The following is a 22,485-nucleotide window of genomic DNA, read 5'->3' as shown; positions in this document are numbered from 1 at the left end:
ATTGATACCAGCTTACTTTGCAGTTTTTTGCAGGATAATATAAGCATAGTTTTAACAAAACCATCAGTGAAATATTGTGCTGGACATGCCGGCAAAAAGCCTTTTTATCTGTATATTATTCTCTATTTGGTTCCATGCTTGTAAGCTCCAGCAACAAGGTACATTTTAAGTATTTACGTGTTGATGCTGTTATTTTTTTGTTGCATGGTTCAAACTAAGATTTGTGGGAATATTATTTTTTATTTAAGAAATTTATGTTTTATTTCTTCTTTGAGTACATGTTCCTCTCTTCAGGTTATACCCTCAGGAAAGCCATGTAAAAGATCCGTTCTATTTGTTTTAATTATTCCCATGAACTTATCGCATTGCTTTATCCTTGCTGCGGAAATCTATTAAGCACTAAACTCATCCCATGTCTTTGTTAGATGCTGCATGTACGTCATACGCAATAATCACTGAAGACAGCGGGAATATATCTTCGCCAAACTATCCAAATGATTATAGCAACAACTTAAATTGCAATTGGACTATTTTGGCACCTCCGAATAAGGTATGAATTGTTGCAAGTCTTACTGTATGTGCTATGAAAACGGATTAAGTCAAAGAATCGAGGGAAACGTAATAAATGCGCGTTTATGCTTTACAGTTGATTGAAGTGGAATTTGTTGATTTCCATTTGCAAAGTTGCTCTTTTTCTCTGAAAGATTACCTCAATATTCATGACGGCGAAGAGCAGGTAATTTGATAATAATCGTTGTGAACAGGAACGTATTTGCCATCTCTTGTTTCTGGCTGAGACAACACGGTACTTTTGTTCCGCATTTTTTTGTGCAAGGGCTTTCAAAACTTTCCTTGTCTCAAACGGAAGATTTGATAAATGGTTTCAGTTCTCGTTACTATATTTGCAGCAGACTAAGAAGCTTTTACGCTCTTTGTTGTCACGTTTTTTTCTGAGCTACGTTTATTAAGCTAATTGTTTTCAACCACTACAGGCTGCGGGCTCGTAAAACAATTCAAAAATGTGTTGCTGGTACGTATTTAAAATAAGTTTCTTGCCCTGAAACTTAAAAAGCGTTAAAAGGTAGTGTCATTTAAAAATAATATATTTAAGGTTTATTTTGACGTTGTTGGCAAGGATGACGTCAGCGCAAAAATTAATTATACAGCATAAGGTTGCCCATCGAGTTATTTCTTTAATCAACGAGTCATATATGTTAAATTAGGCCTATCTTATTAAACTGTTTCATTTTTAGTACGCAGGGATATCATTTTGCGGAACAAACAAACCTGTCGACTTTGAATCATCAACGAATCGAGTAAATTTGTTTTTCTCCAGTGACAGCAGCACAAATGAGAAAGGATTTCTGGTAAAGTGGACATTTAAAGGTAATGCGGTATATTTTCTTGTGATTTGGCGACTCCCAAAACAACCGGCTATCCAGTAAATATTAAAACATCATCTATTCTGCATTAATTAATCAAATTTCTTTGCTATTTTCGTTTTCACAACTTGTTCGTGAATGACGGGCTAAGTATTTTTACGTACCAGCAGTTGTGGTCAAATTGTAAGAATGGACAAATTATGGATAAATTGGTTTAGGTCAGGAGTTAATAAAGTTTGAAGATTTAGCTAAAAATTACAATTTATTTTAATGTCCAAACTTTAATTTTTCTGGTTAAAATTCAGATTACACCAACGCGTAAATAAATCATGTCTATCATATTAAAATATGATGTGACTAATTAAATTTGTTTCATATTTTTCTTCAAACATGCTTCCCAAACTTATTATTGCAGATGCTTGCTCAAATGATGAATTCAGATGTTGGAATGGAAGTTGCATTCTTTCTGAAAAGAAATGTGATAATGTAAGACATTGTGAAGATGACAGTGATGAAATAGAATGCGGTAACTATCAGTAACACAGTTATTGAATTTGGCATTCCATTGGTGAACGTGTGTTAGAGAATTTAGAATTTTCGATAACGATAGAGCTAACAAGTTTTATAAATGTGGTGAACTTCTTGCACATATTTAGCAAACACAAATGCAACATTTGAAGAATGCGGAAAACAAAGTATTGCCCCTGATTTTACTTGGGTAAGCATTGAAACAATTTGCTTTTTTGAAAATTTCTACACGACAGCGTTTGCTGCAGAATAACTAAATAATAAAAATCAAAACAATTATCATAATAACTTCAACTTAGATTTAATTCAATTTCTTAGAACCAGAGAATAATAGGAGGAAATGAGGCAAGAAACGGATCATGGCCTTGGCAAGCCATGCTGGTTTATTCATTTAGTGGAAGTAGTTTTTGTGGAGCATCCATTATTGATCAAAGATTCATTCTTACTGCCGCTCATTGTGTTGAATTTCCTACTGGGTAAAAGATATTATTTTCCACTTACTTACTACTTCAAATTATTCTATAAGAATATCTATTAACTACAACAGGTAATGTTTGACAATATATGGTTGCTGCATTTTTTTATGAATATACATCTTTGAAAGGTATATGTATGTAGGCCGTCAGACTTGAAAGTTTACGTAGGAAGACATTCATATCAAAATTATGGCGAAGGAAAACTACTTTCGCTAGAAAACATTTTTCCACACCCAGACTATAATCCTCTGTAAGTGAAAGGTTAATAATTTTACACGAAGATGAATGGTTCATAAAATTCAATCTATTTCGAAACTGACATGAGTAATGAATATTCTTATAAATGTACGTAAGGCAAAATCTTCACATTTACAATAATAATTTAGCAACCTCCAAAATGATATTGCTCTTCTTGAGTTGCAAGAAGCTATTTCGTTTGCTACAAACATCAGGAAAGTTTGCTATCCACCCGTCAATGACTCATCCATTGATCCGGATGCAGGCACCACTTGTATCATTACAGGATGGGGAAATATCTGTGAGTATAATGTTTTGCATTTATGTAACTTTATCACTGAGAGATGTCAGAAATGTATATTATAATGTTTTAATAATTCTAGCGCCTTCTGGTGGTTCGTTTATTCCGCCGGAGACCTTATATCAAGCTCGTGTGCCCGTAGTTGGCTCGGAAAAATGCAGGGATTTGTATTCTTCATCACATCAAGTTACAGAATCGCAAATTTGTGCCGGTTTTGTTAATGAAGGAGGTGTAGACACATGCCAGGTAAAATGGATCAAGCATTTCTAAAACTTTTTGATGTTTTTTCATTGATAACTTCAAAACTTCACCCTAAAATCGTTATTTTTGTTCTAATAAAATCTTTTCAACAGGGCGATTCAGGAGGTCCATTGATTTGCTTGGTTGGTGAAAACACTTGGTATCAAGTCGGATTAACATCGTTTGGGATTGGATGTGCGCAGCCTGGATATCCAGGCGTTTACACAAGATTGTCGTATTTTAGCCAATGGATCAACGAAGGTAACTTTTCTCTTATAATGAAAACGTAAGGCCGGTTGTTAAATAAATAATCAAAATCATTTCAACTTGGATGTGCTCAGTAAAAATTTGGTTATAACTATGATACTGTCCATATGCAGTGGTAACGTCAAATGGATCTTATGTTAATGGAGTTTACACTGAAGAACCTGCTTGTGTTGAACCGACAAACATTACTGAACAGAATGGAACCATATCATCTCCAAATTATCCCAGCAACTATGCTAACAATTTAAATTGCACTTGGATCATACAAGCTCCTTCCAATAAGGTACAACTTTAGTTTTGTTACAAACATAAACACAAAAAAAGAAATGTTACAAATATAAATCTTGACATGATGCAAATTCCATATCCGGTTAATCTTAAACTGAAACAATGTATTCTGCTGCGTAAACAATGTAATTAATGTTATTGAGCAGTTGATTGAAATACGATTTCTTGACTTTCAATTGGAAGGATGCAGCTATACGGTTTATGACTTTTTGGCCGTTTATGATGGAAACGAACTGGTAAGACATTTTATTTGACAAATGTTTAAAGATGGCGAACTATTTTTACTTTTATTTCTATTTCTGTATTTTTAATTATTGGATTTGTAAATAAATTATTTTTATTTCTATTCAACCACCACTGGTATTTTTCTTTACAACTCCTTTTTAATCTAACATTCGAAAATGTGATTTTAAAATTCATGCAAAAAGTATTGAAATTAATCCAAACTATTTTAAGTACACTGGTGTTCAACTCTGTGGATCAAACAAACCAAAAGATTTCGAGTCTTCAACAAATCAAGTGAGAATTCACCTTTACACCGATTACGTCGTCACAACAAAAGGATTTCTTCTTGCCTGGAATTTTACAGGTAAAACTGCTTAATAAACATAAATACTGTACTTGCCAGTATTCTGTTATTACAATAACAATAAAGTTTAAGTGTACATGCGATGGCACCGGTTATGATTTCAGTTTGTCCTAAAAATACTACTTCATGAAATTGTGACGTGATTAATGAAGTTGTTTTGACAAATTTTCATGTTTAAAAATGTCTGAGTTTGCTGTTATAGATGCTTGCTCAAATGATGAATTCAGATGTTGGAATGGAAGTTGCATCCCTTTTGAGCAGAAATGCGATGGTGTAAGACACTGTACAGATGACAGTGATGAAATAGAATGCGGTAATATTCTGCATTGCAGATACCAAATTTGCCATTTTGAATGTCTATATTCTATTTTTAATGCTATGTAACATAACAGAATTGTTACTTGATTTTTGATATTTTTCAAAAGCTTTGATTAAAATTTAGTTCTAACAAATTCAACATTGGAAGAATGTGGAAAGCAAAGTATAGCACCGGATTTTACTTGGGTATGCATTGCAATTACCATAGACTACTATTTCGATTTTTGCAATTCCGGAAAGTATTAACCTGTTTCATTGTATTATATAACGTACAAAATGAAATGTCAAAATTAATATTTTTATTGGTATAACCTTAAACTTGCTCTTGCCTAATTTAGAACCAGAGAATAATAGGAGGAAATGAAGCAAGAAACGGATCATGGCCTTGGCAAGCCATGCTGGTTTATTCATTTGGTGGAAGTAGTTTTTGTGGAGCATCCATTATTGATCAAAGATTCATTCTTACTGCCGCTCATTGTGTTGAATTTCTTTCTGGGTAAAAGATATTTTTCCACTTACTTACTACTTCAAATCATTCTATAAGAATATATATTAACTACAACAGGCTATGTTTTACAATATATGGTTGCTGCATTCCCTTTTATAAATATACATCTTTGAAAGGTATATGTATGTAGGCCGTCAGACGTGAAAGTGTACGTAGGAAGACATTCATATCAAAATTATGGCGAAGGAAAACTACTTTCGGTAGTAAACATTTTTCTACACCCAGACTATAATCAATTGTAAGTGAAAGGTTAATAATTTTACACGAAGCTGAACTGTTCATAAAATTCAATCTATTTCGAAACTGACATGAGTAATGAATATTCTTATAAATGTACGTAAGGCAAAATCTTCACATTTACAATAATAATTTAGCAACCTCCAAAATGATATTGCTCTTCTTGAGTTGCAAGAAGCTATTTCGTTTGCTACAAACATCAGGAAAGTTTGCTATCCACCCGTCAATGACTCATCCATTGATCCGGATGCAGGCACCACTTGTATCATTACAGGATGGGGAAATATCTGTGAGTATAATGTTTTGCATTTATGTAACTTTATCACTGAGAGATGTCAGAAATGTATATTATAATGTTTTAATAATTCTAGCGCCTTCTGGTGGTTCGTTTATTCCGCCGGAGACCTTATATCAAGCTCGTGTGCCCGTAGTTGGCTCGGAAAAATGCAGGGATTTGTATTCTTCATCACATCAAGTTACAGAATCGCAAATTTGTGCCGGTTTTGTTAATGAAGGAGGTGTAGACACATGCCAGGTAAAATGGATCAAGCATTTCTAAAACTTTTTGATGTTTTTTCATTGATAACTTCAAAACATCACCGTAAAATCGTTATTTTTGTTCTAATAAAATCTTTTCAACAGGGCGATTCAGGAGGTCCATTGATTTGCTTGGTTGGTGAAAACACTTGGTATCAAGTCGGATTAACATCGTTTGGAATTGGATGTGCGCAGCCTGGATATCCAGGCGTTTACACAAGATTGTCGTATTTTAGCCAATGGATCAACGAAGGTAACTTTTCTCTTATAATGAAAACGTAAGGCCGGTTGTTAAATAAATAATCAAAATCATTTCAACTTGGATGTGCTCAGTAAAAATTTGGTTATAACTATGATACTGTCCATATGCAGTGGTAACGTCAAATGGATCTTATGTTAATGGAGTTTACACTGAAGAACCTGCTTGTGTTGAACCGACAAACATTACTGAACAGAATGGAACCATATCATCTCCAAATTACCCCAGCAACTATGATAACAATTTAGATTGCACTTGGATCATACAAGCTCCTGCCAATAAGGTACAACTTTAGTTTTGCTACAAACATAAATACAAAAAACAGAAATGTTACAAATATAAATCTTGACATGATGCAAATTCCATATCCGGTTAATCTTAACCCAAACATTTTATTTTGTTGTGTAAACAATGTAATTAATTTTATTGAGCAGTTGATTGAAATACGATTTCTTGACTTTCAATTGGAAGGATGCAGCTATACGGTTTATGACTTTTTGGCCGTTTATGATGGAAACGAACTGGTAAGACATTTTATTTGACAAATGTTTAAAGATGGCAAACTATTATTTTCTTTTATTTCTATTTCTGTATTTTTAATTATTGGATTTGTAAATAAATTATTTTTATTTCTATTCAACCACCACTGGTATTTTTCTTTACAACTCCTTTTTAATCTAACATTCGATATTGTGATTTTAAAATTCATGCAAAAAGTATTGAAATTAATTAAAACTATTTTAAGTACACTGGTGTTCAACTCTGTGGATCAAACAAACCAAAAGATTTCGAGTCTTCAACAAATCAAGTGAGAATTCACCTTTACACCGATTACGTCGTCACAACAAAAGGATTTCTTCTTGCCTGGAGTTTTACAGGTAAAACTGCTTAAAAAACATAAATACTGTACTTGCCAGTATTCTGTTATTACAATAACAATAAAGTTTAAGTGTACATGCGATGGCACCGGTTATGATTTCAGTTTGTCCTAAAAATATTACTTCATGAAATTGTGACGTGATTAATGAAGTTGTTTTGACAAATTTTCATGTTTAAAAATGTCTGAGTTTGCTGTTATAGATGCTTGCTCAAATGATGAATTCAGATGTTGGAATGGAAGTTGCATCCCTTTTGAGCAGAAATGCGATGGTGTGAGACACTGTACAGATGACAGTGATGAAATAGAATGCGGTAATATTCTGCATTGCAGATACCAAATTTGCCATTTTGAATGTCTATATTCTATTTTTAATGCTATGTAACATAACAGAATTGTTACTTGATTTTTGATATTTTTCAAAAGCTTTGATTAAAATTTAGTTCTAACAAATTCAACATTGGAAGAATGTGGAAAGCAAAGTATAGCACCGGATTTTACTTGGGTATGCATTGCAATTACCATAGACTACTATTTCGATTTTTGCAATTCCGGAAAGTATTAACCTGTTTCATTGTATTATATAACGTACAAAATGAAATGTCAAAATTAATATTTTTATTGGTATAACCTTAAACTTGCTCTTGCCTAATTTAGAACCAGAGAATAATAGGAGGAAATGAAGCAAGAAACGGATCATGGCCTTGGCAAGCCATGCTGGTTTATTCATTTGGTGGAAGTAGTTTTTGTGGAGCATCCATTATTGATCAAAGATTCATTCTTACTGCCGCTCATTGTGTTGAATTTCTTTCTGGGTAAAAGATATTTTTCCACTTACTTACTACTTCAAATCATTCTATAAGAATATATATTAACTACAACAGGCTATGTTTTACAATATATGGTTGCTGCATTCCCTTTTATAAATATACATCTTTGAAAGGTATATGTATGTAGGCCGTCAGACGTGAAAGTGTACGTAGGAAGACATTCATATCAAAATTATGGCGAAGGAAAACTACTTTCGGTAGTAAATATTTTTCTACACCCAGACTATAACCAATTGTAAGTGAAAGTTTAATAATTTTACACGAAGCTGAACTGTTCATAAAATTCAATCTATTTCGAAACTGACATGAGTAATGAATATTCTTATAAATGTACGTAAGGCAAAATCTTCACATTTACAATAATAATTTAGCAACCTCCAAAATGATATTGCTCTTCTTGAGTTGCAAGAAGCTATTTCGTTTGCTGCAAACATCAGGAAAATTTGCTATCCACCCGTCAATGACTCATCCATTGATCCGGATGCAGGCACCACTTGTATCATTACAGGATGGGGAAATATCTGTGAGTATAATGTTTTGCATTTATGTAACTTTTTAACTGAGAGATGTCAGAAATATATATTATAATGTTTTAATAATTCTAGCGCCTTCTGGTGGTTCGTTTATTCCGCCGGAGACCTTATATCAAGCTCGTGTGCCCGTAGTTGGCTCGGAAAAATGCAGGGATTTGTATTCTTCATCACATCAAGTTACAGAATCGCAAATTTGTGCCGGTTTTGTTAATGAAGGAGGTGTAGACACATGCCAGGTAAAATGGATCAAGCATTTCTAAAACTTTTTGATGTTTTTTCATTGATAACTTCAAAACTTCACCCTAAAATCGTTATTTTTGTTCTAATAAAATCTTTTCAACAGGGCGATTCAGGAGGTCCATTGATTTGCTTGGTTGGTGAAAACACTTGGTATCAAGTCGGATTAACATCGTTTGGGATTGGATGTGCGCAGCCTGGATATCCAGGCGTTTACACAAGATTGTCGTATTTTAGCCAATGGATCAACGAAGGTAACTTTTCTCTTATAATGAAAACGTAAGGCCGGTTGTTAAATAAATAATCAAAATCATTTCAACTTGGATGTGCTCAGTAAAAATTTGGTTATAACTATGATACTGTCCATATGCAGTGGTAACGTCAAATGGATCTTATGTTAATGGAGTTTACACTGAAGAACCTGCTTGTGTTGAACCGACAAACATTACTGAACAGAATGGAACCATATCATCTCCAAATTATCCCAGCAACTATGCTAACAATTTAAATTGCACTTGGATCATACAAGCTCCTTCCAATAAGGTACAACTTTAGTTTTGCTACAAACATAAATACAAAAAACAGAAATGTTTCAAATATAAATCTTGACATGATGCAAATTCCATATCCGGTTAATCTTAACCCAAACATTTTATTTTGTTGTGTAAACAATGTAATTAATTTTATTGAGCAGTTGATTGAAATACGATTTCTTGACTTTCAATTGGAAGGATGCAGCTATACGGTTTATGACTTTTTGGCCGTTTATGATGGAAACGAACTGGTAAGACATTTTATTTGACAAATGTTTAAAGATGGCAAACTATTATTTTCTTTTATTTCTATTTCTGTATTTTTAATTATTGGATTTGTAAATAAATTATTTTTATTTCTATTCAACCACCACTGGTATTTTTCTTTACAACTCCTTTTTAATCTAACATTCGATATTGTGATTTTAAAATTCATGCAAAAAGTATTGAAATTAATTAAAACTATTTTAAGTACACTGGTGTTCAACTCTGTGGATCAAACAAACCAAAAGATTTCGAGTCTTCAACAAATCAAGTGAGAATTCACCTTTACACCGATTACGTCGTCACAACAAAAGGATTTCTTCTTGCCTGGAGTTTTACAGGTAAAACTGCTTAAAAAACATAAATACTGTACTTGCCAGTATTCTGTTATTACAATAACAATAAAGTTTAAGTGTACATGCGATGGCACCGGTTATGATTTCAGTTTGTCCTAAAAATATTACTTCATGAAATTGTGACGTGATTAATGAAGTTGTTTTGACAAATTTTCATGTTTAAAAATGTCTGAGTTTGCTGTTATAGATGCTTGCTCAAATGATGAATTCAGATGTTGGAATGGAAGTTGCATCCCTTTTGAGCAGAAATGCGATGGTGTGAGACACTGTACAGATGACAGTGATGAAATAGAATGCGGTAATATTCTGCATTGCAGATACCAAATTTGCCATTTTGAATGTCTATATTCTATTTTTAATGCTATGTAACATAACAGAATTGTTACTTGATTTTTGATATTTTTCAAAAGCTTTGATTAAAATTTAGTTCTAACAAATTCAACATTGGAAGAATGTGGAAAGCAAAGTATAGCACCGGATTTTACTTGGGTATGCATTGCAATTACCATAGACTACTATTTCGATTTTTGCAATTCCGGAAAGTATTAACCTGTTTCATTGTATTATATAACGTACAAAATGAAATGTCAAAATTAATATTTTTATTGGTATAACCTTAAACTTGCTCTTGCCTAATTTAGAACCAGAGAATAATAGGAGGAAATGAAGCAAGAAACGGATCATGGCCTTGGCAAGCGATGTTGGTTTATTCATTTGGTGGAAGTAGTTTTTGTGGAGCATCCATTATTGATCAAAGATTCATTCTTACTGCCGCTCATTGTGTTGAATTTCTTTCTGGGTAAAAGATATTTTTCCACTTACTTACTACTTCAAATCATTCTATAAGAATATATATTAACTACAACAGGCTATGTTTTACAATATATGGTTGCTGCATTCCCTTTTATAAATATACATCTTTGAAAGGTATATGTATGTAGGCCGTCAGACGTGAAAGTGTACGTAGGAAGACATTCATATCAAAATTATGGCGAAGGAAAACTACTTTCGGTAGTAAACATTTTTCTACACCCAGACTATAATCAATTGTAAGTGAAAGGTTAATAATTTTACACGAAGCTGAACTGTTCATAAAATTCAATCTATTTCGAAACTGACATGAGTAATGAATATTCTTATAAATGTACGTAAGGCAAAATCTTCACATTTACAATAATAATTTAGCAACCTCCAAAATGATATTGCTCTTCTTGAGTTGCAAGAAGCTATTTCGTTTGCTACAAACATCAGGAAAGTTTGCTATCCACCCGTCAATGACTCATCCATTGATCCGGATGCAGGCACCACTTGTATCATTACAGGATGGGGAAATATCTGTGAGTATAATGTTTTGCATTTATGTAACTTTATCACTGAGAGATGTCAGAAATGTATATTATAATGTTTTAATAATTCTAGCGCCTTCTGGTGGTTCGTTTATTCCGCCGGAGACCTTATATCAAGCTCGTGTGCCCGTAGTTGGCTCGGAAAAATGCAGGGATTTGTATTCTTCATCACATCAAGTTACAGAATCGCAAATTTGTGCCGGTTTTGTTAATGAAGGAGGTGTAGACACATGCCAGGTAAAATGGATCAAGCATTTCTAAAACTTTTTGATGTTTTTTCATTGATAACTTCAAAACTTCACCCTAAAATCGTTATTTTTGTTCTAATAAAATCTTTTCAACAGGGCGATTCAGGAGGTCCATTGATTTGCTTGGTTGGTGAAAACACTTGGTATCAAGTCGGATTAACATCGTTTGGGATTGGATGTGCGCAGCCTGGATATCCAGGCGTTTACACAAGATTGTCGTATTTTAGCCAATGGATCAACGAAGGTAACTTTTCTCTTATAATGAAAACGTAAGGCCGGTTGTTAAATAAATAATCAAAATCATTTCAACTTGGATGTGCTCAGTAAAAATTTGGTTATAACTATGATACTGTCCATATGCAGTGGTAACGTCAAATGGATCTTATGTTAATGGAGTTTACACTGAAGAACCTGCTTGTGTTGAACCGACAAACATTACTGAACAGAATGGAACCATATCATCTCCAAATTATCCCAGCAACTATGCTAACAATTTAAATTGCACTTGGATCATACAAGCTCCTTCCAATAAGGTACAACTTTAGTTTTGTTACAAACATAAACACAAAAAAAGAAATGTTACAAATATAAATCTTGACATGATGCAAATTCCATATCCGGTTAATCTTAAACTGAAACAATGTATTCTGCTGCGTAAACAATGTAATTAATGTTATTGAGCAGTTGATTGAAATACGATTTCTTGACTTTCAATTGGAAGGATGCAGCTATACGGTTTATGACTTTTTGGCCGTTTATGATGGAAACGAACTGGTAAGACATTTTATTTGACAAATGTTTAAAGATGGCGAACTATTTTTACTTTTATTTCTATTTCTGTATTTTTAATTATTGGATTTGTAAATAAATTATTTTTATTTCTATTCAACCACCACTGGTATTTTTCTTTACAACTCCTTTTTAATCTAACATTCGAAAATGTGATTTTAAAATTCATGCAAAAAGTATTGAAATTAATCCAAACTATTTTAAGTACACTGGTGTTCAACTCTGTGGATCAAACAAACCAAAAGATTTCGAGTCTTCAACAAATCAAGTGAGAATTCATCTTTACACCGATTACGTCGTCACAACAAAAGGATTTCTTCTTGCCTGGAATTTTACAGGTAAAACTGCTTAATAAACATAAATACTGTACTTGCCAGTATTCTGTTATTACAATAACAATAAAGTTTAAGTGTACATGCGATGGCACCGGTTATGATTTCAGTTTGTCCTAAAAATACTACTTCATGAAATTGTGATGGGATTGATGATTTTCATGTTTAAAAATGTCCGAGCTTGCTGTTATAGATACTTGCTCAAATGATGAATTCAGATGTTGGAATGGAAGTTGCATCCCTTTTGAGCAGAAATGCGATGGTGTGAGACACTGTACAGATGACAGTGATGAAATAGAATGCGGTAATATTCTGCATTGCAGATACCAAATTTGCCATTTTGAATGTTTATATTCTATTTTTAATGCTATGTATCATAACAGAATTGTTACTTGATTTTTGATATTTTTCAAAAGCTTTGATTTAAATTTAGTTCTAACAAGTGCAACATTGGAAGAATGTGGAAAGCAAAGTATAGCACCGGATTTTACTTGGGTACGCATTGCAAATATTGTTCTGCTGCAATTAAGTTTGAATTTTTCTTCATTTGTAAAATTTTTTGTGATAGAGTTTGCTTCAAAACAATTGTAGTAGTAGTAACAGGTACTAAAAATTGTGTACGTAAAAATATACATTTTTGTGTTTTGAAACTAGAACCAGAGAATAATAGGAGGAAATGAGGCAAGAAACGGATCATGGCCGTGGCAAGTCATGGTAGTGGCGGGAAGTAGTTTTTGTGGAGGCTCGATCATTGATGAGAGATTTGTCTTAACTGCTGCTCATTGCGTCAACTATATATTTCTGTAAGAATTATTTCGATGATGCTTTAACATAAACGGACTTGTATTATACAAAACATTTTATAATATTTTTAATTTCTTTGGTGTTTGTTCCTTAATTTTTTGCCATAAACAAATATTTTTAATATCTATATGTAGGCCTTCAAGCCTAGAAGTGTACGTTGGAAGGCATTCATTTGATAATAATGGCGAAGGAAAATTGCTTGTGGTGAAAAACATTATTGTGCACCCAGCATATAATCCAAGGTAAGTTAATATTTAATTATATTTCAGTCTAACTTGCACTGGTGTTAAATTTATCAAATTTATTCTGTTACTAAAGTGTGTGCTTTTGTAGTTTTATGTACAACCACGTTTTCTTAGTTCTTACAATGTTTTTAGTAACCTCCAAAATGACATTGCCCTTCTTGAATTGGAAGATGCAATTTCATTTGGTACAAACATCAGAAAAATTTGCTATCCATCTGCCAATGACTCATCCATTGATCCGGATGCAGGAACAATTTGTATTACTACAGGATGGGGAAATGTTTGTGCGTAAACATTCAGCAGTCATTTAAATCAATAATTTTATAATTTGAAGTGTGTGATAACTTTAAATACTCTATTGCTCGTACTCAACCTAACTACTTCAAAGATTGAAAATTTGTTATAAATTTAATGATTTTAGCTCCGTCTGGTGGTCCGTTTATTGCTCCTAAGACCTTATTTCAGGCCCGTGTGCCCATCGTCGATTTGGACAGATGTAATGTTTCGTATTCGTCGTCAATTCACGTACTGGATTCCCATATTTGTGTCGGCTATTTTGACGATGGAGGTGTAGGACCGTGTCATGTGAGAAAATTACTGACATTCTATTGATATTGCTTTACTGGCACCAAAATTTGAGTAGCGCATACCAAAAGAACAACGTCATGTCGGTTTCTCTGTGCAATTAGTCCATTATTATTTATATAAGAGGCTGTTAATCTCTCTATTACATTTTGCAGTTTTCTATAGCAGACGAAGTTTTTCACAAAATATTTCCTTTTTTGTAGGGTGATTCAGGAGGTCCATTGATTTGCTTGGTTAATGAAAACACTTGGTATCAAGTTGGAATAACTTCGTTTGGGATTGGTTGCGCCCAGCCTGGATATCCTGGCGTTTATACAAGATTATCACATTTCAGTCAATGGATCGACGAAGGTGATTTCATTTTTTTGTTGTTAATACTTTTCGATTTTAATTAAAAAATAAATAACACTTTGAATTATAAACGAATACGTAGTAATTGCATCGAATGGATCATATGGAGTTGACATTAACAAGCTCGCATGTGTTGAGCCAACAATCATTACTGAATGGAATGGAACCATATCGTCCCCAAATTATCCCAGCGACTATGTTAACAATTTAAACTGCACTTGGATCATACAAGCTCCTGCGAACAAGGTGGACTATTTTCTAATTAACTCAAAGTTCCAAACTAAACATTACATTTTTTAAGCAATATTTTATGTTTCAGTTGATCAAAGTACGATTTCTTGACTTTGAATTGCAAGGATGTAGCTACACAGTTAATGACTATTTGGCCGTTTATGACGGAAACATACTAGTAAGAAAATTTGTGTAAGAAATGCGTGGTTTCAAAATCTTCTTTCATTGCTTTTGTTATCGCATGTTTGAATCCATTTTGTTTCAAGGTCATCCCAACAAAATTTTTATTAAAATTTTTACATGGAAAATCCTTTAATAAAATATATAATTTATATGATTTAAAACGTATACTCGAATTTTAAGTACACTGGAGTTGAGTTTTGTGGATCAAACAAACCAAAAAACTTTGAATCTTCAACAAATCAAGTCACAATAAACTTTATTAGTGACAATATTTTCTCAAGAAAAGGTTTTCGTTTTAATTGGACATTTGTAGGTAACTTTACAATATGTATTTATTTGTATATGTGAAGTTCACTGATGAAATTTAGGTTTATTGAATACGTGCCACAAAAATTTTTAAAATGTCTCTTATTACGACTTTATCATAAAAGTATAACATGAACAATTCAAGCATAATTAGGTGACCGATTTCGTGTTGATTGTTTGAGCTTGTTATGTACAGATGCTTGCTTAAATACTGAATTCAGATGTTGGAATGGAAACTGTATTCCTGTCAAGGAAAAATGTGATGGAGTAAGACATTGTGAAGATGACAGTGACGAAGTAGAATGCGGTAAATATCAGTGGCACAAATATTGAACTTGATAATGTCTAGTTACAATAAATTTATGTACCACGAATTGAAATGATTTAATTTTGCAAAAGATTTTTCTTTGTCTGCTGTAACTACTGCCAAATATTTAGTTCAAACAAGTGCAACATTTGAAGAATGCGGAAAGCAAAGTATAGCACCAGATTTTGCTTGGGTATGCTCCACAATTATTGTTTAATTAAACTGTAAATTGACTTTACTTGTTGCAAAGTATTTACGCGAAAGAAAGCTTGTGCACAAAAACATGCATATTTTTGAAACTAGAACCAGAGAATAATTGGAGGAAATGAGGCAAGAAACGGATCATGGCCGTGGCAAGTCATGGTAGTGGCGGGAAGTAGTTTGTGTGGAGGCTCCATCATTGATGAGAAATTTGTCTTAACTGCTGCTCATTGCGTCAACTATATATTTCTGTAAGAATTACTTTGATGAATGTTTTATGTGCTGCCTGGATTTTTTTGATAAGATTAATGCAACTTTAATATAGCCTACTAAGAATTGTAAAACAATATTAACTTCTTTTGGTGTTTTTCTTTACTTTATTGATTTAAACAAATATTTTTAATTTCTATATGTAGGCCTTCAAACATAAAGGTATACGTTGGAAGGCATTCATTTGATAATAACGGCGAAGGAAAATTGCTTGTAGTGAAAAACATTATCGTGCACCCAGCATATAATCCCAGGTAAGTTAGTATTTAATTATATTTCAGTCCAATTTGAACTGGTGATAAAATTTACCAAAATTACTTTGTTACTAAAGTGTGTGATTTTGTAGTTTTGTAAACAAGGAAGTCTTTTTAGTTCCTACAATATTTTTAGCAACCTTCAAAATGACATTGCTCTTCTTGAGTTGGAAGATGCCATCTTGTTTGCTACAAACATCAGGAAAATTTGCTATCCACCCGCCGATGACTCATGGATTGGTCCAGATGCAGGCACAACTTGCATCATTACAGGATGGGGAAACATCTGTGAGTAAATGACTAAGTTTACAACTTGCAAAAGGATTAAATTTGAAATTGGTCTGTATGTATTTAGCTCCATCTGGTGGCTTGTTTAATGCTCCTGAGACGTTATTCCAGGCCCGTGTGCCCATCGTCGATTTGGATAGATGCAGGGATTTGTATTCTTCATCACATCAAGTTATAGAATCGCAAATCTGTGCCGGCTTTGCAAATGAAGGAGGTGTAGATACATGCCAGGTGGGAAGCATGAAATAGTGTTGGTATGCTGCTGTTTATTGAATTTCAGAAATTTAAATACAGAATTATTCCATTGCATTTTGTTTTTCAGGGTGACTCAGGAGGTCCACTGTTTTGTTTAATTAATGAAAACACTTGGTATCAAGTTGGAATAACATCGTTTGGAATTGGTTGTGCCCAGCCTGGATATCCTGGCGTTTACACAAGATTATCACATTTCAGCCAATGGATCAACGAAGGTGTGTTTTATATTTTAAAATATGCAATGTTTCTGTTTGGAAGTTTATTTCTGTATTACATTGGTTTTGTATTAGCGTGATTAATAAATTAACTTGTCGCACAAATACTTGTGCAAAAAACGTAAAAATAATATAAAAAATCTATTTAGTTCAAGTAACTGACCCTTAACTAATTTTATAACCCTTCTGAAAATAGTTGTGTTTTGGCGACTGCAATACAATTCTTTGGAGCAAATCAGATGAAAAAACTGCAAATGTTTTTGTAACATCATATTTTTAGTACTGTTCATTAATAGGGTAAAGATGACATACAAAATAATGGAACTCAATCAGCCAGAATTGCAAAAAAGCTACAGTAGAACTTTCATATAATGGATGCGTATGTAAAAGATGAAATTTCTGGTCCGGAGGGTTTCCCATTCATTTTAGTGCATTTCAACTCGCTTATAACAAATACATTCTCCAGTCCTTTTGAGAAAAAGCAATGTAAAATCCCTCTGTATAACGGATCCATTCATTATGCAAAGAAATCGATTGTTGAAAGTACAATTGCTTTTGTCACAGAAGAAAGCATGTGTTATACTGTAGCACTGTACTATATTAACCAGTATGCCAAATAGAAAAAGCAGAACATACGAAGAAAATTTGAAATTTGTTGAATAAAACCCTTCAATGAAAAGGTGTGATATTGGAGAGAAATTTAGTATTAAACCACACTCTCCGAACTCTCAGCGATCTGATAAAAAATTTATGTACAGTATGTTGATTCTGAATTGAAAATGTTTTGTAATTAACTCTGGAGTGTGAGACGTAATACATAGGGACCCAGCGGGCCTGTGTTGCGTGCCAAGGGTCAATTTCGTGTTTAACAAATGAATATTGCTGGTCCTGTCTTGTCTGTTGTATAGGAGTTCTACTGTAGTACTCGAACAAACACGATGTGCTTTCTTGCATATTGTTACAAAATACCAATGCAAACGAATTCAAAAACACTATAAAAGTAATATAAAGTTTGACAAAAAATGTTTGTGAAATTTAGAGAGAATGCTAATGAGTTGTCTTTTGCTGAAAATCATTCACAGAACCCCAATGTTAGAATGGACATGGGATTTGTATAGGCTAGTCTAGATCAAAACACTTTTTTTATAGTCAGTACTTATATTTGCAAACATGAAACTTTGTTTATGACTCCACAGCAACTTCAACTACAAGCGCAACTTCTACCACATCTGTCCTTACAACAACCACCACCACCCCTGCAAGTACAACCACCATGACTACCACCCCTGCAAGTACAACCACCACAACTACCACCCCTTCAACTGCAACTACCACCCCTGCAAGTACAACCACCACAACTACCACCCCTGCAACTACAACTACCACCCCTGCAACTACAACCACCACAACTACCACCCCTGCAACTACAACTACCACCCCTGCAACTACAACTACCACCCCTGCAACCACAGAGAAAAGTACCACCACAACTACTACTCCTGGAACAACAGTTGAAAACATAATGGACACAACTTTTACTGCAGCAGGTATGTACTGGCTATCTTGCACCATACTTTTTACCTAATATTCAGGGTGTTACTAACCCATAGTTCACACCAGTATGCTAAACGTGCCATAAAAACTAATCTTAACATTACTATTGAACTGAAAAAATACAAAGCTAACATATTGACAAATAATGTATGATAATGTTTTATTTATCAAACATTAACTTAACCTGAAATCATTTCATGCGTACAATGAACGATGCAAAACAATCAAAAAATGTACTTATTATTCAGACGTTTCAGTCGATGCTACATACATTAATATCTCAACTGCGAAAAGCTTTTCGTAAGTTTAAAATATAAATGTCTGTGCTCAGCAGATGACAATGCCATGCAACAATATTGACACCCTGTGTCTTAATTTTAACGGTTTCCTATTACAAAAATCAAAACCACAAACAAGGAAAATGCGGTAAATGTAAAAAGGCCATGGCCAAAAAAGTTGGCCCAATGGCCACACCCTAAATACATTAGTGGGTGTATGCACTTCGATCAATTTGGAAAAAATTGAAAAAGTACTAACCTATACCGGTAGTTTATAAAATCTAGCCTGGAAAGTTGGGTAGTCTTGCCTGCACTTTTTTTCAATGTTTTAAATATATGCATTCAGTCATGGACTTTCCACAAACCTCACCAAAGTAATATCATTATTGGTTATATTTTTAGTGACTGTTACAAGCGCAAGTTGTCCATTTTCGCAAACACTTCACAATGGACAATGCCTCCGTAAGTACATTCAACCAAACAAACTTGTCAATTAAAACTTTATTTGTTAAATGTTGATTTATACGGAAAATACTTCATTTTGCAGCCTACCAAGTGTTCAATCTAGGATTGACCTTTAATATACCTTTCGATGAGAATTTGAACAATCCAAACAGTAACGCATCCTTGCCTTTAATTGCAAGATACAAGACTGCGGTGAGTGCATGCAATTGCTTAAATTTTGTAAATGAACGCTTCAAAGTAACAATTGTTTGAGCTATTTGTTGTGTTGGCATATTTGGCAGAAGTTTTATTCTTATCTAATCCTTAATAACTAAACAATCTGACGTGCTTTTGTTAAAAATATTGACTTATTCAATTTTCAGGTGGGCAACATACTTCCTTCTTCAATTAGTGAAAGATACAGTTCGGAGTTTGTTTTCACCAACGGCAGTACCATTGTTTCTACGCAAGTAGCACTTGCAAACGTAACTACGATGGCCAACATTCAAAGTGTGATTACAAGTAAAATTGCTAGTGGTGAAACTGGTGACAGCAATATAACCTCTGGATCTGTAGTTAGTAAGTAATCAAGCTTTTATAACCTTACTTCATTGTTTAGATTGTTGTAAATCGAACAGTTATAGTTATCAAATAGTTACCAGGTTTATTTTCATTGGTACTTAGACTTCAATGAATGTAGCAATGATGCAACTAATGACTGCGGGAGAGACGCTTCTTGTGTGGACACTATTAATTATCCTGGTTTTACTTGCACTTGCAACCAAGGGTTCAGGGATAAGAATGTTATCTACCCTGGAAGAGAGTAGGCTATGCTTATTACGAAATAGTTTTGTGAATTTGGTAAGATTCTAAAGCAAATATATTGTTTTTCCAACAACATATGTATTCTTAGCTGTGAAGAACAGTGCTTATTAAATGGACAGACTTATTGCTTGAACGATGGTGGTTGCAACAATATGCTTCATATAGGTGACCCACACTGCAGCTGTACTCAGTGGTACACAGGAACTCGATGCGAAAATCTCAGTAAGCCAATATGCAGACGAAACATGTTTCTTTAACGACAAATTTTGATTTGGCACGAAATATCTTCATTTATACAAACTATTTGATACACATATGAAGTCCTATTACAAGTACCAGTAGAATCGGTTGAATATATGAAATTAATCTTGGAAGCTTGGGATATTCACGCAACAGCTTATAACACTCAATTATCGTGAACTCTTTTTGCAGATGGCCGGTTGGTTGGAGTTGTGGTTGGTGTAACTCTAGCCCTGATTATCATCATCGTCGTGCTAGTTGTAGTGATATTCAAGTATGTTAAATCTATTTGTCTGTAACATTTAATGCAGCAAACATGCATGTTTGTACAAAAATTACAAAAAATTATGGTCAGGTATCACATTGGAGACTAAATAGTAGCAACAATTCGGTTAAGTCTTCCATGTCTTGTTCATATAAATGATATTTTGCACCATCAGTGTTCATGATATGATATATACTATACATGTTAATGCGTGAAATGTTTTAGTTAAAGATCTAAGCACTTAGTTTCGTTATAGCTTTATGTTAACAATAGTTGACATGATTTTTTAAGACAAGTTGTTGCATAACTCACATTATACAAAGCAGGGATGACAGCTTGACAATTTCATTCTTGACTATATATTAATGACTTGGACGTAAGTGGTAAATGCAGATTAAATGTTCAATGTTACTTTCTGTTTCAGATTCTGTCGTCGTACTAGTAGTAGCAGAAAGGCGTGTTGCGACGCTTCTCCTAATTGTGTGCATAAAATGCAACAAAAGGGATTCCGGAATTGGATGACTTCGCGTTATGCTTAAAATTAAGAACAATTCTGGGCAAATACAAGGACAACAATAAGTTATATCACTTCCATTTGAAAGTCAATATACTATACGTTACCATACATTTGAAATAAGTATTTTTAAATTATTAACATTATTATTATTAATCTTATTTTCCCTACAATATGTTTTTTGAACCCCTCATATAATTGGTCAACTCCTTTAATTACAATGGTTATAGCAAAGAATTCATAGGTCTGTATCGGAAGCGTAGAATTGTTAATGAGATAATACCTGATTGCAATACATTTTATAATCTTTCATATAAATCGTCAACTTTGCTTATATGTAGATTATGATGCTTATATGTAATAAATGTCTTTAATTGTAACGTGATACTAAACACGTAGCTTAAGTAGTTAGCTATCTCTAATTGCAATATTGCAATCTATCTCTAATGAAGCATTTCTAATTTTGTGAAGGTTATAAATATTTTATGTACGAGGTGCCATCTGATTTTATATTTGTTTATGATTGCTTTCATAAGAAAGAATACTGTTGGTTGCAGCTGATATTATGTTAATTACGATAACGTTTAATTTACTATTGTATGCAAACTTGCTTAAAGTGTAACTGCAGTGTGCTTAATTTGCAAGTGTTTTTTTCACTGAAAACAAAGATGCTCCTCTTTTGAAATTTGATCGATTGATATTCAGTTATATGACTTATGTGGCACTGAAAGCACTAATGCACTTGTTCAATACACTTTCCTTCAAAAGATTTATTGTATGATATTTCACAGGATAGGCCTATATAGATAAGTATTTTAACATTCGACAGACTGTAGTACTGTAAGAATTGCATTTTGTTAGTTATTTTAAAAGATTTTTTCACTCTGCCTTGCCAACATTTAGACGACAAAAAATAATTTTTCAAAAATTCACGTTTCTTAAAGAAACAAAATATGCTCTTAAATTCTTAGTAACCATTAGAGAATTGCAGTTCCTTGCAAAATATTTGCAAGAAAATAAACGCTAACACTGGCTGCTGCAGAAGTTTTGTTCCAAAGAAGTTATAAAGAAAGTTACAATTTACCCACTGGGGTGGTAACTTTTAGCACCAGTCTCTCCTACTGCTAGGTTATATTTAATTCATTTCATTGTTGAATACACCTGTTTCAATTTTTCTTTGGCCTTTTTTTCATTTTTGGTTTTCAGAATAACATCTTCCTCAAGGCAGAATGCACACAACTTCATATGTGAAAGAGCCATTTAAACTTTACACCGAGTAGGCTACTTCAGATTCAGAACCACGATCATTTCTTTTTTAGACATTTTCACCTAATCAAAAAAAATTTTCTGACAAGATA

General features: G+C 33.3%; 1 protein-coding gene across 7 annotated transcripts; it reads left to right on the top strand.

Annotated features, from left to right (window-relative positions):
* Nucleotides 1–21: 21 nt before the first annotated feature.
* On the top strand, nt 22–21,889 carry LOC143463212 (ovochymase-like). Of its 7 annotated transcripts, none has more exons than XM_076961626.1 (70): nt 22–158; nt 426–550; nt 647–736; nt 1,254–1,386; nt 1,798–1,908; nt 2,039–2,100; nt 2,229–2,386; nt 2,529–2,636; nt 2,773–2,924; nt 3,007–3,170; nt 3,278–3,425; nt 3,545–3,714; nt 3,866–3,955; nt 4,176–4,308; nt 4,511–4,621; nt 4,751–4,812; nt 4,965–5,122; nt 5,265–5,372; nt 5,509–5,660; nt 5,743–5,906; nt 6,014–6,161; nt 6,281–6,450; nt 6,602–6,691; nt 6,913–7,045; nt 7,248–7,358; nt 7,488–7,549; nt 7,702–7,859; nt 8,002–8,109; nt 8,246–8,397; nt 8,480–8,643; nt 8,751–8,898; nt 9,018–9,187; nt 9,339–9,428; nt 9,650–9,782; nt 9,985–10,095; nt 10,225–10,286; nt 10,439–10,596; nt 10,739–10,846; nt 10,983–11,134; nt 11,217–11,380; nt 11,488–11,635; nt 11,755–11,924; nt 12,076–12,165; nt 12,386–12,518; nt 12,706–12,816; nt 12,946–13,007; nt 13,167–13,315; nt 13,451–13,558; nt 13,694–13,845; nt 13,983–14,146; nt 14,350–14,497; nt 14,580–14,743; nt 14,817–14,906; nt 15,092–15,224; nt 15,414–15,524; nt 15,656–15,717; nt 15,828–15,976; nt 16,142–16,249; nt 16,386–16,537; nt 16,605–16,768; nt 16,860–17,007; nt 18,204–18,255; nt 18,367–18,554; nt 19,242–19,301; nt 19,387–19,496; nt 19,667–19,862; nt 19,968–20,106; nt 20,197–20,330; nt 20,541–20,622; nt 21,038–21,889. In XM_076961626.1, exons 1-70 carry the CDS (start codon nt 86–88, stop codon nt 21,150–21,152), a joined length of 8,856 nt encoding a protein of 2,951 aa, XP_076817741.1. In that variant the 5' UTR covers nt 22–85; the 3' UTR covers nt 21,153–21,889. The 7 variants fall into 7 exon arrangements, with proteins under 7 accessions (XP_076817741.1, XP_076817740.1, XP_076817738.1 ...); XM_076961625.1 differs by having other exon boundaries at nt 18,204–18,432; nt 18,475–18,554; XM_076961623.1 differs by having other exon boundaries at nt 18,204–18,554.
* Nucleotides 21,890–22,485: the final 596 nt, after the last annotated feature.

This window comes from Clavelina lepadiformis, chromosome 6, assembly GCF_947623445.1.
Source record: "Clavelina lepadiformis chromosome 6, kaClaLepa1.1, whole genome shotgun sequence".
Lineage (NCBI taxonomy): Eukaryota > Metazoa > Chordata > Ascidiacea > Aplousobranchia > Clavelinidae > Clavelina > Clavelina lepadiformis.
The sequence above is the reverse complement of the archived record's forward strand: the minus strand, read 5'-3'. Positions and strand labels throughout refer to the sequence as shown.